At 42.1% G+C, this 19,062-nt stretch overlaps 1 protein-coding gene across 1 annotated transcript in view; it reads left to right on the top strand.

Moving 5' to 3' along the window:
* The window catches only part of PPM1H (protein phosphatase, Mg2+/Mn2+ dependent 1H), a 138,106-nt gene that overhangs the window by 53,051 nt on the left and 65,993 nt on the right, over positions 1-19,062 (top strand). Inside the window, exon 2 of the mRNA XM_086610051.1 lies at positions 16,301-16,466. Within this exon, the coding sequence (XP_086466177.1) occupies positions 16,301-16,466 (166 nt within the window). The remainder of the gene's footprint in view (positions 1-16,300; positions 16,467-19,062) is intronic.

Genomic DNA, 19,062 nt, shown 5'->3' with positions numbered 1-19,062 from the left:
CGGGAGAACACGTGCTGGTGCCGAGTGGGCAACAACCAGAGCTTAGAGCTGCCCGAGATGAAAATCAAGCATCTCTGGCGGTGTCTTTGCGATCCAAAAAGGTGGTGCTCAGAAAGGAATGGTGCTCACCCTGCCATCGCCATGACACTGTGGTGCTGATGCTGTGCTGTTGTCTCTACACAGTGTTGGGACTTGCTGATTCGCTGTCCTCCTACTCAAGTCGCTGGGACTCATAGTTACCAACGTATCCTGATTAGCCAGTTCAAAAACTACCGTGGGCTTTTCTGCACTGCAAAACAGTCTTTGTATTAGTAAAAACTCTCGCTGCAGAAGAATGGTTAACTTTATTTTTCCCTGAGCGCAGTAGAAGCCTTTTCAATGAATAATACAACACGTTTGAAGCTTTGGAGAAAAATCTTTTGAAGATGAATGATTTTTAATTATAGTGTTTGTGGTGCATAACAGCAGCTATCTGTACTCATCTTTTATTGCAGAATTATACTTCAGATGGATCATATGGTGAAATAAGAGTGGGTTTTGTTTTTCTTTTCAAGTGAAGGTATGTAGAAAAAACAAATTCATTTTGTTTCTGTGAGGTTCCTGAGAATTCTCAACTGGACAGGCGTATTTCAGCATCCCGTTTGACACTGTCCAGCACGGGAGACCTTACAGGACTGTACAGGAATTCTCAAGTCTGCAGGTTGGGATAAACTGCCCTTCATTGCAGGTCTTTTTCTGGCAGCCAGGACAGCATCCATACTAGGAAACAATGCTGAAGCAAATGTTGGCTTCAGTGCTTGTCCTGCATTTGTGCGTGTTCTTTCTTAGTGTGTCCCCAGCACAGCTGTGGCCTGAGCAATCTGGCATTTTCGCAGATGGTACCCAGGAGCAGCCTGGGCAGCTTGGATGCAGACACTCAGTTCTGGGAGAGGATGAAGAGAGTAGCCCATAGCCCTCAGCCCCTGAGCTGGAGAAGGGCCAGTTGTACGTAGCAATACAGGTGTAACCCAGGAGCAGGCTTGCACAGAGGAGCAGGCACAGAGTTTGCTGGTGCCTGGCTGGGGCAGCTGTGGTGCTTCCCCTTCACCGGGCTCAACATCTCCAGCTTTCTGCTGGACTGACTGAACTTGTGAAACCATCAGGAAGTGGATTTGACAAAAAATGAGTTATATTTGGGGTGGTGGTGGTGTTTGCCTGGTGGGTGAATGAGCAAAAAGTCAGAGTGATGGATCTGGTGCAGGGAGAGGGCAAAATTTTGAGGCAGAGGCCAAATGTGTTGACAAGCTGCCCTTGGAGCCTTTTGTAGCATAGTCTAGTCATAAGGTTGGATGTAAATGTTGGAGAGGGATCTTTGGTACATCTTCCAGCCTACAGTTAGGAGAAGTTTGCATTTCTTCTATCAGGCCATTCTGTTGAAGTCCTAAACAATTTTTTATTCTTTAAAGTCAAAACTTAACTTTTTACATATTTTTTTTAATACACTTTCTGTAAAGTAACAGATGGAAGCTGCATGCAAACTTATGGAGCAGAAGACTTTTGGTCACTCCCTCATGTACTAGCGCCCACCTTTGGTCTGGGTTTTGCAGATTTTCAGTCAGGAGGGAGGCATGTTCTCAGACAGGTTAGAGGGATATTATTCCCCCCCCCCCCCCCCCCCCCCCTTGAAAACAGCTTCGTCATGTGCTGCCGTTACTGCCCCCACCCCAGCTAGCATGGACACTGGTCTCCTTGGAACGTGTTGATGAACGCGGGACAGCCTGTGCACCACTTTGAAGATCCTGGAGTCTCTTCTTTGTGTTTTTTTCCCAGTCTAACAGCCATCTCTTGATGCTGCTCTGGAGGTATTTTGTCCTTGGCAAATGATTTGCAAATCCTTTGCCACCACTTGTTGATGGTTTTGAACTGAGCGTGGATTAATGATTGTTTCTCTAGTGGCAGTATTGGCCTCTTAATAACGGTTATCCAGCTTTCCTGTGCCTGTCTAAATATCATGTGCTCAGATGACTCCAAAGGAACATATCTGGGTAGCGTGCAAGTGTCTAAATATAGCAATAATAATCTCTAGCTTTCTTCTTTTCAGTCAGCAGAAGGAAATTACTGGATACACTTCCATTTGTGCGGAGTACACACTGAGATAAGTCTATGTTGGCATCTGTTTCAAGACTAATTTCTGACGTCTCCCTGGTACTTTCGAAAGAGGAGAAATTCTTTTGCTGTAAAAAAATCTCTGAACTTGTCTTTGCTCTCTGATTGTGGGTTGGGTTTTTTCCTGTTATGCCAGAGAATCACACCGTTTTCAGTCCCTTTCCAAACTGCCAACTTTCTGCTCCACTGAAGTTACTTCTGGATCCAATCCCAGTATTTTGACGGAACAATAGATACTATTTTAGCCTATACAGATTTAATTGCTGTGAATAAGGTTGACAATTATCTCCTTTTGTGTCTGAGAATCCCACCAGCTGTTTTAGATGCATTTAAATTGCTGCACCATGCTAAACTCACTTGTCACATCAGGAGCCATAATGCCAAATTTCAGGCAGCTGGTAATCTGTCCTTGGCCTTTATTTTAAAAATAATTTTTGATGCATGTAGTTCTGTTTCTTCTACTTCCCCTTCAACCCTGGTTCTCTGCACTAGGTGGCGTCATTAGTCATACCGAGGGACTTCAATACCAAAGATGCGTTTTGAGTAAAATGTGTTCAAACAGCAAGAAAACTTATTGAAGAAGTTGGTGGGGTTTTTGGTTGTGGGTTTTTTTTGTGTGTTTTTTGCTCCCTCCACCGCCGTAAGCTCAGGCATCTGAGATGGGAATCATCTGACTACATACTGACAACCTGCTGTGTAAGTGTTTAAGCTCAGCTTTATTGTCCATGAAGAGGAACAGACACTTCATGCTAATGTAAACAACTAAAATAGGTCAGATGAGTCGTGCCCCCACATGACCTCTTTCTCTTTGCATATAAATAAATTCTGGGTGATTAGCTCAGACTTAGCTGTCTGTGCTGTAGATGTCTGACTAGATCTTACCTCTGGGCACCGTACTTGTAGCAGTGGTCACGTGTAGGTGACTGTAGGCACATGTAGACACCTAAGAGCATTAAAAGTACTTGGCTTGTGGATGCAGAGACACTGCAAGGTGCCGAGGTGCAGGTGTTCTGGGCTTGACTTCTCAGAGCCAAAGGCAAACCTGGGTGGATTTTCCTAAGGAAGAGACCGATCGGTATTATGTCTACAGTTACCTAGCACTAAGCTGTGGTGCACTCTCTCTTCTTCATTGCTAGTTTCTTAGACCATAAGATACAGCTTCATAACCCTTTGTTTCCAGAAGTGTCAGTTTAAGCAGGACCTCTCCTCCATGTCATCTGCTATTCTGCCTCCTTTGATTGCCTACCCAATCAAATATGTTGACTTGGGCTTAAAAAAAAAAAAAAATAATTTTGCTGCACAGGTGTCCCTGTGAGGCCACACACCAGCATGTGAAGGTGGAGGTTGCTTACACTGGGGAAGTCAAGAGAAGGGGATACCTAGGAAAGTTCACCTTTCACCCTTTTCCTGAGAAGCTGGCTTTCTTGCTAATTTTCTGAGTTGTTCAATTGTTTAATTCTGTAGTCTTCTTTTCAGTCCACACAGAGCTTTGTTTAATGTATATTTACAACCTCATGGAGGGGCCAATAAATTCCTTTTGAACTTCCAATTTCAGCAACTTCCTTAGTGCATATTTCGCATTTGTGCAACTGTAATTACAACTTCTGAAAACAAATTGTTCCTTGGTGTAGTAGGAGGCCGGGACACACTAACAGTTTGTTATTTCCTGATACATATTTTTACGGATCTTGACGTGATTTTAATTTCCCAGTGGTCAGAGGGGAATGGGGAGGGTTATGTACAAGTTACAGTAGTCAACTTTCTGGTATTGACTTTGTTCTTGTTGAGACCTCTCTGGGATTGTGAGTGCCTTTGATAATGCCACACAGGATCCATCCTGTCAGTGCTGCTTAGGTCTACTTGTGCTGGCTACCCCATCTCCTGTGGGCTTCTTTGGACACAATTGACTCTTATGACTTATAACTATACTTATAGCTCTTAAAATATTTGATGTTTGCCCTGCTTACTATGTGCTAAGTACTTGCCAGTCTGCAGGGTTTCAGGTGTCCAACTCTAACCATTCTATGATTCTGTATGTTTGCAAGTGAAGACTTGAATTGAAGCTTCATAGGGGCTAATCCCACCAGCTGTTTTAGATGCATTTAAATTGCTGCACCATGCTAAACTCACTTGTCACATCAGGAGCCATAATGCCAAATTTCAGGTAGCTGGTAATCTGTCCTTGGCTTTTGCTGTTGACTTTGGAAAGGGTCAATTCATAATGGAGGTAGATTTTTGAAGCATAAGTAGAAGAAATGGTAGTGTCAGAGAAGCATCGGAGAAACGTGACCTGGTGGCAGCCATGCAGCTGTGCTGCTCCTGCTCCTGTTCAGAGCAGAGCTGGGTCCCAGCTTGGAGCCATTCTGTGTTTCAGGCTTCATGAGGTGTCCGTGAGCAGCTCCCAGTCGGTGCCAGATCCTGTGCGTGCATCGGGTGCGGGTCTCCGTTGTTTTGCACTTTGCTCCCTCTGCGTTCCCACAGTGACGTGGTCTTGGACAACCTGCTCTAGGTGACCCAGCTTGAGCAGGGGGGTTGGACCAGATGACCTCCAGAGGTCCTTTCTGATCTCAACTGTTCTGTGATTCTCTGGTATTACACCTTCCAAAACTGCCCCTTAACCTTGGTCTGTGTCCTCTGCTCTTGAGTGGGGGTACATGTCTTCATCCCAGCCCCCCTGCAAGGGCAGCAGGAGCCTGTGAGGACCCTTTGCCCAGAGGATCAGCCCTGGTGCCCAGGGCTTGTGTCCATGCCACCTGAGGCACAGCAGTACTGACTGCAGTGCAACCCTAAGACATGTTGTGGCATACCATGATGATAGGTGGTGTGCAGACCCCAGAGCTTGAGTACCTTTTCTCTTGATAAAGGTAGCAGATGAGGCTGGAAAGACACCCTTGTCTCCAAGCCCTGCACACATGTATGGATACACACTCATTTGCTCATTGCTATATGCCTGCTCTTATGTAGAAATTCTGCATTTGGCTGTGATTCTTCTTTTTAGTGGTACTGATTTTACTAGGGTCCCTATGTTGACTTTGTCTCCAAGTTGACGTTTTGTGTCTGTGATGCCTGAACAACTGAGCAAAGATATTAAGCACTTCGACCTATGTTACATGAAAACTAGGTGTTTTCAATGACATAACATGTAACTGAACTTTGAATAGCTTGCCTGAGAAATAGGTTTTTCTACAGGGGTGTGCATGTATGTGTATATAAAATGTATGTAAAAGTACTGTGACATTTTCTTAATCCCATTTTGCGTTAAATACTGTGGCTTTTTTTTTACCTTAAATTTGGGAAAGCTAGTTTTGGAGTTGGCTGTTACTTCCAAGCAGAATGAATGAACACTATACAAATGTTTTGATGAATCACCGAGATCTATCATGATTAAGGTAGCTGCTGTTTCTCTGCAACCTTTTTTTTTCAGGCTCAGGATTGCTGGTATTTCATTGGCTTGCATTTAGCTTTTATTTTAACAGCCTCAAAGATGAGATCTAGGAAACTAATTTTAATAATAGAAGTTAAACATTGAGTTTTGAGGCATCTTTTCTATGGCAAAGAGTCATTGTAGTGGTTTTTTTTTGCATGTGACCCTTCCTGCAGATCATTTAATGTTATCCCAGAGAAAAAGTGATGGATGTAAAACTTCAGCCGCAGGGTGTAGTTTTTCTTTAAGCTGTTCTTAAAAATTACCAACATATGAGTGGCTTTGAAATAATTTTCTACTTTTGGATTCTTGGTAATAAAACTGTATATAATGTGGGTTTTTTTTCCTTGCCTTGCGCATGTGTGCTTTCATACACATGCAGTTTGCTATAATTACTTTTTAAGAATAAATTAGCAGACTGACTTCTTTCAGGTTACAGGGGCTTCACAGTACCTGCTGCAGTAGAGGGATATTGTCAGTAAGGCATTAGTGCTTATCTGTGGAAATGTGTACACTCTCTGTCACACTTGGAAAGATTAGCTTGGGGCTAATTTAAGTTGACAGCTGTATAAAAGGGATTAGTACCGTCACCGCCAAACTCTTGCAGTTAACTTTCACACATGCTAAATATGAAAGATATTTTTTTTAAAGCTTGAACCAGTTTTGCATAACCCATTTATCTTGATTTTTCTCAACCCTGAGAGAGCTGACACTGGTCTACAGCATCATAGCCTAATGGTGTGGGATTTATTGAAGTACTTTGAACATAAAACTTCCTTCAATGTAAGCATAAGGAGAGCTTTTATTTGCATATAATTGGCATTGTTCTAAGGAAGAAAGGGTTTATTTTGGATGTGCTTGCAAAAGTAGAACTTTAAGAAGGAAACTGGGGGAGGAAAAGTGGCATTTTGTTTTTTTCATGCATCCTTGCCATGTGGAAACACTCATGAGTCTACAATAAAACTGAAATGTTGTAATCCAAATCGAGCATTTGGTTTGCTTTTTTGTGTTGTAGTAGCAGTAGTTGGTGTAGTAGTAGTAGTAGTGTTGAGCTTGTAGGCAAAACGAGTATTGCTGAGGCCGGGATGCCCCTTGCTGTAGAGATTAGGGACAGACTGCTGTCTCTGCCCTTTCATCATTTTACATAGTGTGATTTGTTATTTCTATCATGTAACTGTGAGGCAACTGGACCTTATACGCAGCCATTCTTGTATTAGACTTGTGTCTCTACTGTGTCCTCCTTATGAGGGATGCTCATGGTCAAGACTGTTCTCAGCCTCACGTGCACAAGGAGTTGTACAGGTCATGGGAACAGGCATGGAAGTGGCTACTTTACCCCTGCATTAGAGGGAAAGGAATGATGGAACGTGGGTTCTTGTCTTGAATGTGAGCCCAAGGATAGAACCAAAGATGTTTCTCATCTAATACCAGCTCAAAACCACTATCCATAGATCTGCTTCTTAGTGTGCAGTAAAAGCCAAGAATTGCTCATCAATGAACTTTCAGGATCACCCTTCAAGGCCAAAGCAGCAAAGTCACACATGTGATAAAATGACTGGGAAAAAAATAGTCACTAGCATGATGTGCATAGTGTGTTTTCTTAAGATTGAACCAGGTGCCCCAGCGTCAAGACTTGTCAGTCCTAACGTGTAAAGTTGAAGTCAAAGGACTATTCACAGGCTAATGGACAGTGATGAAGTATATAACTGTAGAAAGACTCCTTTCTTTTCACCTGTTTTGTTGTTTAATGTTTTCTGCTTCAGTTTGAAGCTCTAAACTTGTCATATCAGCCAAAGCTGATAAGCATTCTTTGCCTTATAAACAGCAAAAATTTAGAAAATTCCAATGATGCATAAAAATCTTATGATTTTTGCGTAAATAAACCTGTCTGAAAGCCAACTTCACCAGACTGAATATGCTCTGTTCACATAAGCAGCACTGAAGAACTTTCAAGTCCACTTCTTCCTGTATACCGTGGAAATAAGTTTAGACTAATTTTTCCTGGATCAGCAGGAAAATTTTAAAATTTGAAAATTAACCTATTAAGGAGGAGAAGAAGAAAAAGGTTCAAGACAATGTGGTAGTGGAAATTGGGCTAGAAGGACACTGGTCAACATGAAGTTGTTTGTCGCCATTATCCTTCAGGGCTCTTGCTTATTTTTTTCAGCAAGCTTTAGACAGACAGACAGACAATTGCTTTAGGTAGGATTATGAGCAGTCTGACCTGGCTCTCTCTGCAATTGTTTTGTGTGAAGGAAATAGTGGTTCTCTTTCAGTGTCGAGTTCGTCTTTGCTTTTGCAGCCTCTTCTCACCCTGTGCTGATAGCCAGTACAGAAGGAGCGAGGAAGGAATTAGTATTGCCAGCTGTGGCTGAGATTGCTCTGCTCTGATGTGAGATAGTGCTTAACCACGTTTGTGTCCCACCAATCTGGCTCAGCATCTGCTCCAGGCTCACTGTCCATTGCTTTTCTCATATAATAGCTGCATGCTAATTATCAAAAAGAGCTGCTCATCCTTACGGAGTGAACACAGAGCTTGCTCCATTACTGTGACCTACAGCTGTCCTGTTCCTTGCAGTCACTTAATATTTCATCTTTTTTGGGAAGCGTACCTGGATGCCATGCAATAGCATTTCGGGAAGTGCATACAAATAACGTCAGAGCGGACTTCCCTTCCAAAATGTCATTGACTTCAGTCAATGCTTTTTCTTGCATTGTTTTTGGCTACTTTAGTTTATTTTAAATTTTCAGCATAAATGGTATTCCACTTTTTGGGCCTTACCTATTTTAATCCCATATTTAGCCCTTATCAGCTTGGCAGATGTAGTAGCTTCTAGCTGGATCCTAAAGTGAAGTTGGCTCAGTATACCAGTATGATTGCTGGTATGAGAAACCATATTTTCAGACTGGATCATTGCAAGACTTACCTTTATGGCTAAAACTTTCGCTTCCTCCTTGATTAATAAAATGAAGGTTTTATTCAATCCCATGGATTTAGAGAACCGATTCAGGGATGGCTTCAGTTTCTGCCCGCAGTGGACAATACTAGTGGGTGTTTTGGTTTTGATGTGAGTGAAATGACAGTTACAGTAATGAATGAAACTGTTTAGTCTGCTTGAAAAGCTGCCTTTCATCTGCGGGAGGAGGTGAACAGCTAGGAGGAAATCTTTTTCACGTTGATTCCCAGTGCAGAAATAAATCTTGTGTGGGTGAAGGGAGGGGAAACAGCCACCTACCTGGAAATCGAAGACTTTCATAGATTTCATAGATTTCTAGGTTGGAAAAGACCTTAGAGATCATCCAGTCCAACCGCCCCTAATCTCCCATTTAAACCATATCCTTAAGTAGTTCATCCACCCTTTTCTTAAACACATCCAGGGATGGGGACTCAACCACCTCCCTGGGCAGCCTATTCCAGTGGCTGACAACCCTTTCAGAGAAGAAATACTTTCTAACATCCAACCTGAATCCCCCCTGACTAAGCTTATACCCATTTCCTCTTGTCCTATCACCCACCCATCACTAAGGTAAAGAGCCCTTTCCCCACCTCCCCACCATCCCTTCTCAAGTATTTGTAGGCTGTAATCAGGTCTCCCCTCAGCCTTCTCTTCTCCAGGCTAAACAGCCCCAACTCCCTCAGCCACTCCCCATAAGTTTTATTTTCCAGCCCCTTGACCAGTTTAGTCGCCCTTCTTTGGACCCGCTCCAGGAGCTCAATATCTCTCTTAAAGCGAGGGGCCCAAAACTGGACACAATATTCCAGGTGCGGCCTCACCAGTGCCGAGTACAGGGGCAGGATCACTTCCCTATTCCTGCTGGTTACACTATTCTTGATACACGCCAGTATCCCATTGGCCATTTTGGCCACCTGGGCACACTGCTGGCTCATATCAAGCCGATAGTCAACCAACACCCCCAGGTCCTTCTCCGCCAGGCAGCCCTCCAGCCACTCTTCCCCAAGCCTATAGTGATGCTTGGGGTTTTTACACCCCAAGTGAAGGACTCTGCACTTGGCCTTATTAAAGCTCATGCCATTGGCCTCAGCCCAACGATCCAGTCTGTTCAAATCCCTCTGAAGAGCCTCCCTACCCTCGAGCAGATCGACACAGCCTCCCAGCTTGGTGTCGTCCGCAAACTTACTGAGGGTACATTCAATCCCCTCATCCAGATCATTGATAAAGATGTTAAACAGAGCTGGACCCAGCACTGAGCCCTGGGGAACCCCACTGGTGACCGGCCTCCAGCCGGATTTAGCCCCATTTACCACCACTCTTTGGGCCCGGCCATCCAGCCAGTTTTTAACCCAAAGGAGGGTGTGCCAATCCAGGCTAGCAGTTAGCAGTTTCTCAACCAGAACACTCATCTTTGAATGAGATGTCACAGAAAAAGGCAGTGGCATCCACTCACATGCTAATCCATTTTTTAGGGGGAAAAGAAGGGGAGGGGGAAGAAAAGTCAGCAATACCTCTATGAAAGAGGGTTTTTTTTAAATGGTATCTTTAATCATCATTCTAAGGCTGTTGAAATCATAATGCAAAACTGCAGGAACATATTGTCCGTTGTTTGTAGGCATGGTGTTCATTCACCTGGGTTCCTTCTGTGTTATTAGCTGGGTTGGGCGCAAGCTGTTGTCATGCTCACGGTTGCGGGACAGTGCGTGCGTCCCACAGCTGGACTGAGGAGGGCGGACGGAGGTAGCTGTTGTGAGCGGCTGGAGCCTGGCAGGCTGAGCCGGGGAGAGAAGGGCTCTGCCCTGCCTCATCAGTCGATTTATTCGGTGTTGAAACAGCCACAGGTGCCCCCTGCTACTCTGAACTCCCCAGCCTTCAACTGAAAATCGCAGTAAACAGCAAACTGCCCATGGATATATCTGCTTTATTCCATCTCCTGTTCCCTAAGCCTTAAGGAGGAGACGAAGAGCTTTTGCGTTTGCTTGGGGTTAGCAAATTGAAGATATTGTGGATCAAATGAGAGTGGATTCCCCAGGTAAAGACATCTTTTAGGACATCTTGCAAGCAACTCTCTTTTGCCTCAGCTAATAGACTCTGGTTTAAGCTTCTGTCACGGGCTAAATTTTCCTCCAAGTGTGTAAGGCAACTGCCTTGGAGTGTTTTTTTTTGTTATTTTTTGGGGGGCACAAGGATAGGGTGTGATGTTCGGCCATTACTAATTTTTACCTTGTGAACAGCAGGAAGGTTGCTAAATGCATTTATTGAAGAAACTCGTATATGCTGGAATTGCAGAAAGTCACTTTTATCTACGGAAAATAAATGATGAACCTTGACAAAAGCCCTGGGTTATCATTGCTTGATTCTTGTGATTATTGAATACAGACGGTATTTCCTAGAAAAAGAATCACTTACTTCCCTAATGAGCAGAACTACTCTCTGATATCGTTAGTAACCTGAAAACTGATAATGGAGAAACAAGGAGCGTGCCAAGCTGTATAGTTTAATAAATGTTTAAGATTACATGTCTACCAATTAGATAAATGACAAGTTAGAAAATTTCCTTAGGGAAGAAAGATAAAGACATAGTTAGGAGAAAAGTTTTGGTTTGGTGATTGAAATATTTTTTTTTTAATTTTTTTTTGAAAGGCAGAGATTATTTTGAAGCATTTAACTTGTTTGCTGGGCGTTTTTAATATCTTAATGGGACTTTCAGCTTTTGTTTGAGTAGAGTTGTGGTCATCTGCTTTCAGCTGATCTTTCCTGCCAGGATGGCTTCTTGCCTGGCATGGCCACTTCCTCACTGAGGAATGCAAGTTGATGCAGCTCCCCCTTTCTCTGCAACACTTTCTTTCTAGAAATGTTTGTAGGTATTTTGATGTTCCAGTGTCAGACCCTGTGACACAGATAAGACACACAGCCTCAGCCTTAACCTGCATGGTGCAAGCACAGGCTGCTCAGACCTTTGCTCTGGAAGTGCTTGTGTAGGATGTCTTGACTCTTGCAACAAGCCTTACAGAGGAGGTGAAGCTGGGAGTGCTCTCCTGGAGGTCAGGCTTCCTGCTGACAGGTTTTATTTCTTAGCTTAGGCAGGTCTAGAGCATATGTGTGGCCAGTTCCCATGCTTCTCGTGCTCCAACATAGCTCCTCAAGCTCTTGTAGCTCTCCTAGTCCTTATGTTTCAAAAAGCATTTTTTTGTGCACGCTGCTGTTGTCGTGCATCATTGAGAAGTTCTGCTGAGCTCTTCGCCTTTCCTCGTTACTTTTATCTAGGTATGGTGCATACAAAATTTTGGTGGACTTGTGAGTTTAAAAAATACAAGTACTTGTGCTTGACTACTTTCGTGTTTTTTCAGAATTTGAGATCTAGACCTGGGTAAAACTCTCCTTCTACAGCACAGCTTGAAACTTTTGCTGAAGCCAATACAATTTAATGTAATCTCAATGAGCACGGCATAGGGAAGAGTAAAACAATCAAAGAGTATATGTACTGATATCAATGTGAAAAATAGAGGGCTGAATAGAAACGCTTCGAAGACTTGAGCTGTTTTTTGGGTTTTGGTTGGTTGGGTTTTTTTCATGGGAAGCTATAGTCAAAACCTGTTTTGGTTCTTTTAAGATAAACTTGGGATTTCGTAATCAGTGACCTTGGCACAGGATTTTCAGAGCTCTGCTTGTTGAATGAAGAATAGAGGCACAGTGTGACCTACATTTCCATTCAGTCAGACGGGATTTGGAGTCTCGCGAGATACCAGCAGAATGCTAATTGTGAGCCAGACAAAGTAGCAGACCCCTATCTGGAGGGTTTGCTTTTGGCTGAGGACATGCTTGAGATTAGTCTTGTTAAGTACTGAAGTGTCCATCAAGGTAGATGGAAGTACCTCTTCAAATGTGACCAAACCCCACCACCTCACTCTGCAGGCTTCAGGAAGCTCCTGTTTGCAAAGTAGGATGCATTTTTACTAGTGCTGTTATACCATGAACTAAACCTTAGGATTATTTATATATTACTGAGCACAGTGTTTGACACAATAGAGACAGCTAATACTGTAAAAAGAGGAGCTTCTGATCCAAATTAGCTATGTTATTTGGATTGAACTTTATAAAAAGATTTGATAGAAGATAAATGGGTAATATGGGAGAGGAGGGAAGGGATGGAAAGGAGTTGATCATGCATAGGTCTACTCAAACAGTTCCTTGAAGAATTGTTATGGGGAGAGAAAACAGAAGCAAGAATTCCCTTCAAAACATATCTCTGAGTAAAAGCTAGAGAATTATTTAGGCCTCAATCTTTTTTTTTTATTCCTTTTCCTCCAAATTATATTATTATTATTTACATCCAAGGAAAAATGAAAGTGAGGACAACTGTATGAATGGAATAGGATTTTTTTTTTTTTATAAGGGAGGATTTTTTTTGTATTAAGTTTGAGAAGGTAGGGCTTTATCTCGTTTGGCTCACTTTACTGGAGCATAACTTATTTTTTGAGGCAGACAGAAAAAGAGATATGAAGGGGAACTGAAAAGCTTAGGAAGCTGAGGCACTTCCTCTATGGAAGGAGGAGGATGGTAGGTTTTCCGTAAAAATTTTCAGAGGTCTAATTAAAGGTTATCTTTTGGAGATATGAACATCTTGTTAGTTCTCCTTTGTTATTTGCATAAGCAGCTTAGATGTGTTTTCTGTCCTGATAAGTTACAGTCTGTGAGAACAAGGAGAAAAGACAACAGTAAAAACAGCATTGGAAGCTGGTTGAAAGAATTGCCTCGAGGAGGGATTGAAGTAGCTGCAGAGACAAAAGGATTTCAAAAGACAGTAAAGACAGAGAGACTTTGAAGCTGAGTAGAAGGTGTTACCAGCTCCTGTGCTGGGCATCAGGCACCAACACATAGCTCAGGCTTTGAGATTAAAAATCATAGGGCTTCGCTGCAGCCCTTTTCCAAAGCCTGTGAGATGGATGGAAGAGTGCCTGTGTCAGGAGAGGGGCACCTTTTGGCGTCTAGACCCTGCGTTACCTGGTGGCACCCATAAGCACTGTTTTGACATTATGATTAGTTCAAGTGTTCCCAAGGATTTCCAAAATAAACTTAAGCCTTTGCTGGAGAGAGGAAAACTGGATTTTTGGGAGATAAAGTGAAATTCTGGGAACATACACTGACACCTCAAATCCCCATGTCTTTTCAGTATTCAGTCTTGCCAGGTCCCTTTTGACCATCTCCTCTTCTAGCAAGGTGTTTGGTACACAGGTTCAACTCCAGGCCTTTCACAGTAGCTGACTGCCAAGCTAGTCTGTTAGGTCACTTTGTTCTCGTAGCCTTTCTAATGTATTCAGTGCCTTGACAAATTTTCTTGGCAAGAGCTTTATAAAATGACACCATATTGTGCATAACTTGACATGCCGTTAAACATCAGAGCATCTCCTATCATACAAGTTCTGAAGACCATCACTAAGCTCAGAAGCCAGAGTAGCTCCAATAGTTCAGTTATTTTTGTAAGGAACGGTAAGTAGTAAGGAAGGATATCCTTGCATTTTTTTCTAAGGAGTAGCTTTTTGTCTCTGTTTATCTTCTGCTTTTATTTTAAATGGGGTTGGAAACAGCTGACAGCATCAGTGAGAAGACTGATCAGCTAAACTGAATATTTATGAGCTCCTGATATGATAAAATTACACTTTCTGTGCTGCTGCAATATTTTAATCATGATTTTAGCATTTCAAACAAAAGGGGTGTTGGTCAGCTCATTTAAATTCTTTGTTATTTGTGCCCCACCCACCCTCCTGTTTCTGAATATATGCTTCCATTTTTCCTAATATGTCAAGAAAATATTGAGTTTTCAGACTAGAAGCTTACTGTGTCTCAGTGTTTGATCTCCAGTTAGGCGCTACAGGAGGTGAGTGGTTAAACCGCTCACAGGTGCCTTCCAACTAGATGCTCCTTCATCTCTGCTCTCTGTGTGTTTCACAAAATAATTTTATCCACAGTTGGTGTTTATTTACAAGAAATACTTGTAAACAACTGGCGGTATTGTGCCTACAGATGTCAGACTGCAGGGTGTGACATTTGGCACTGTAAGGAAACTTTCAGTTTCTGAGAGCAGTTAACCGTAGTGGATGCACATTTTCTTAGAAGACGGCTGTTTTTTCTAATCCGAGGCAGGAAGACTCATTTGCCTGTCACAGTATCATGTTGCTCCTTGAAAATCAAAAGAATATATTACCTTTAAGCAAGGCTGACGCAGAATTGACATTTCAGCAGGAGCAGGTGAGCTGGGACACTCCCCTACTGGACTTCCCTTGAGGTTTGTTTTCTTTTCATTTCAACAACCTTTACAAGTCTTTTCCTGTTATGTAAAATTTTACTGTAATGAAAACATTAGAGATCAAGAAGTCAGGTATGTCTTGAACTTGCCATCAGGATTATGATGTGCCTTCAGACTGTTTTACTTTCCAGGGAGGCAGCAGTCGCTTTTAAAGACATCGTGTGCCTGATGCACACCTCAGTGTTTGTCCAGTAGTGGAAACGCTGTCTCTGACTGGTGTTCGACTTGTTGGGTGACTCAAACCTCATAGTAAAGAGGAGTGGTTAGATAGTGTTTGTAGAAGGCAGCATACTTGCATTAAAGTGACAATGTCTTTGCTTGGTTGGAACAAGACATGGTTCTTGCTTGCACAGGTTTTCCCTGTGTGAGCCCAGGAGTGTCAAAGCACGTCTTACTGAACACGGTTTCAACTGATGCAAAACTAGTCTGTTTGTGACGAGGTTCTCATGTAGAAAGAGGAAAATATGTTTGAACTTGGCGTTCTGAGATCAATGGTAGTAACCACAGTATCCTGGATAATGCAGACTTCTGATTAGGGTTTTTAACTGGGTGGTGGTGAAATACCTGTTATTTCAGCTTCATCACTGATGGAAGGAAGATGAGCAGTTGCGGTGCAAGTCTCAAAATGTCCCTGGCTGTCAGAAGCTTGTACTGAGCTCCCAGTGCTGGTTTCTGTGTGCCTGCAGCTCTTGGTGCAGATCTTCTGCTCTCTACACTGTCGGTGGGACAGAGGAGTGAGGGTTTGAGTTGTGGGGTGGTTCTGTTTGGGGGAAGAGGAGTATGTTGTTCTGCAGTGCTAGAAGGGGGCATGTAGTATGCATCTCTCTGTGTTGCTGTGGTACAAGCAAGCTTGACTTGCATGTTGGAATCTAAGGCAAAGCCTTTGCTTTGTATTTCTGTCACAGTATTTCTAGTATATGCCCTTTAAACAGACTAATAGCAGCTGTGTGTTTTTTTCTGTGCCGTTAGCAGTAACAGCTTTTTAAATTTATAGCAGGTATTTTGTTTGTCTAAGACTTGGTACTTGACTGAATGCACACCTTTAGCCAGCAGATTCATTATTCACCGTAGCAGAGAGACTGGCAGGTAGAAAAGCAACTGGGGATCTTACGTTTCAACTAGAAGGCAAAAGTGTTGTCAGCCTTAACCTTCAAGTAGTCCCTTTAAAGAAAAGCATGGTATGCCTAAGGGTAGAGTATGCTCATGATACTGCTGGTTCTTATTCACATAGTTCTGTGAAAAAAATGCTTGTTATGCCATGTGTAGGTATAGAGAAACAGACAGGCATGCACGCGTCTATGTATGTATGTATATGTATGTGTGTCAGGTACTTTAATTCAGTTGGTACTTGCAATAATTCGGCGCTATGGTTCTGTACATCTTGTGAGTACATATGAGATACAGATGGAGGTTTCTGTGCTTTGCTAACTTGGACATGGCCCTTGTTTTCTTTTTTTTATTTGTTCCTAGGGTAATAAATGCAGGGAAGAGCACGCACAATGAAGATCAAGCCAGCTGTGAGGTCCTCTTTGTCAAGAAGAAAACTGGAGGCGCTAATTCCACACCAAACAAGAACTCAACAAAACGGAGGTCGTCGCTGCCCAATGGAGAAGGTCTGCAGCTGAAAGATAATTCGGTAAGCAGAATTCTGTATCTTGTCAGCAGAGCAGTACAAAATAAATATAAAAGGATGTGGCAATATGACACTAATAGAACTACTCCAAATGTTTACTGAATGTTTCATATATTTTCAGTTACCTCTTATTAATTATCTCTGCTCAAATACAGAACACAACTATATTTTTCTTAGCTCTACTACTTGATTTTTTGATTTCTTGAATTGAAAATGCTCCTTGTATCTAAGATATTTTAGTTTAAAGATGTGAAGGGGGGTACTCCTTGGATTTTCCTTTTTATTTCACTTCTAAACATATATGTTTAGAATATAATGATGAAAATATAATGAATATATATGGAATATGAAAATATAATGATGAGAAATTTACTGCTGCACAATACTGTGAGTTTAATGGCTGTGGTTGACTTGTCCAGCGATGGCCACTGCAAGCACAGCAGTATCACCGTTTATATGGTTATACAATTTTATTAAGGGTTAGACATTTGGGTTCTTTTCACTGAAGCAGTATCGTGTGTAGCAAAGTTGGTTTATGCAGGTAGGGTAAGGTCATCCAGCACACTGAATTCAGTGATTTTTGTGGACTCTAGCTCCTCTCTTTCTGTGGAGTAATGTACGTCATGCGCTTGTCTACTGGCAATCATCTGCTATTCTTCATCTGCCTTGTTTCCTGACTGGCTAATTACTTCATCTGCTCTTTAAGCGTAAGCTCTGGCTTCAGCAATGGTTGATAGTGTGTGTTCCATTCAGACATTTAGCCATGTAACACTAAATGCCTTATCTGAACATTGGAATTGAACAACATGGATATTCAGTCTTTCTGCTGCTGGAAGAACACAAGTTCTCCCTAAGTGGTAATTTGTTTTTCAGTGCACTGTAAGTACCCTTTCTTGGTTTGTGTTTTTTGTTTGTTTGTTTGTGTTTTTTTGGGTTTTTTTTATTTTGTTTTAAACCAGGTTGTGATTAGCAGTCTGCTTCAGTCTCTCTCCCAAAACCCCATGACTTGGTACACCTGGTGTCTGCAGGGGTCATCGGGATCCTCTTACACTGTGTCCCTCACCATCTCTTGCTCTTCCTGTTCTGTTTCATGTTTCGTTATTGCTGCAACATTTTCAGACTCTGACAGATTTTCCAGATTTGCAAATAGCCCTGTTTTTTCCTCTTTCAAATCTTTCCTTAAATTGCCTGTCCCAGTTCCCTTGTGCTGATATTCCTCATTGTATTCAAACAGTCATGATTTTTTTCAAGTACATGTTTGCTCAGTCCTGGATAAAGAATTGTGCCCTGTGCTTGCTGGGCCTATGAGTTCTGCATACACTCATGCAAGGCAAAACAGAATTTGTTTTAATAGTCTACGTATTAAAAGGTTTTTCCTAGAAAGCCGATGCAAACACTTGGCTTCATGAGTGTACTTAATGTTTGTATGCGTTAATTATGTTTAATGAAGGAAGCGTTTGGCCACAGTACTTATTTCTGTATATAAAACCACACCAGAGCAAGCAACAACGTGGTTCGTCCAGATGGTGGGTTTGACACAAAGGGCATTGCTGTGTCACGCACACAGCACACTGCAAAGACCCCTCTGCAGGCACCAGCCTGGGTAGACACGTCTTGGTGCTGGGCGGAGGTACTAGCTCTGATCTAACACCACATTTAATTTCCAGTCCTGCCACATGAGATACCTGGTCAGGAGCCTCTGCATCTGGAATGTGGGTGGATGTAGCCGTACTGAATTTGCCTGTGTTTTCATATTTTGAGGGCGTGCATGGGACACAGAAAGCTTTGTAGCAATGTATCACAAAGTCCAGTTAACTTCCAGCTTTGAGTAGTATCAGGTGCTTCTTGAGAGCAAAAGGCACACTATGTTGTATATACTGTACTGCATGGTTAATCATCTTCCTTGGAAGGAACTTTTTTCCAAACATTAAATAGTTAATATGTTTAGATTTCATTAAAAATACAGAGATACAAAACTATTTCACTATTGTAAAGGTGTGTTCACTAGCCTTGATGGTATCCATCATTATGGTCATCATACTTTATGATGGGGTCTATAAACTGACTGCATGTTTTTAAAAACTGTTCTCTTTATCCATTTTAAACTTAATGAGTCAGCCTTGTTAAATATCCAATTGCCCTGTGTTATGAGAAGTATCTTGTAGAATTTTCTGGTTTCTCTTCCGCTCTTCATGACTGTATTTCCTACTTTGATTCTGTATCTTTTATCTCAATTCTGGAATAAACAGCCACTCCCTTTCAAGCTTCTTGGTAGAATCATTTTTATTTCAAATCTTATCTTCCGTTCTTTATTCTAATTCTGACACATTTTGATCAGCAATGAGCATAATATCTGAAGTGAGGAGCCAACTGATCCGTATAATTTAGTATACTGTTTTCATGCTGCTTGTTATCGTGTTCTTTATATGTTTTCTTCTTATCTACAGATTTACTTCTGTTTTCTACATGACACTTGAATGAGTGGTATAGCACTCATTATTTAGCTGTGTAAAACCTATTCTACCTTGTTGTTAGACCACAGCTTGTGAATTTAAAATTGTGCCATATTTTCCCAAAACAGGCAGTGTGTTTCTGGAGA

The sequence above is a fragment of the Tauraco erythrolophus genome, chromosome 4, assembly GCF_009769465.1.
Source record: "Tauraco erythrolophus isolate bTauEry1 chromosome 4, bTauEry1.pri, whole genome shotgun sequence".
In the NCBI taxonomy this organism is placed as follows: domain Eukaryota; kingdom Metazoa; phylum Chordata; class Aves; order Musophagiformes; family Musophagidae; genus Tauraco; species Tauraco erythrolophus.
This window is presented reverse-complemented; position numbering and strand designations above follow the sequence as displayed.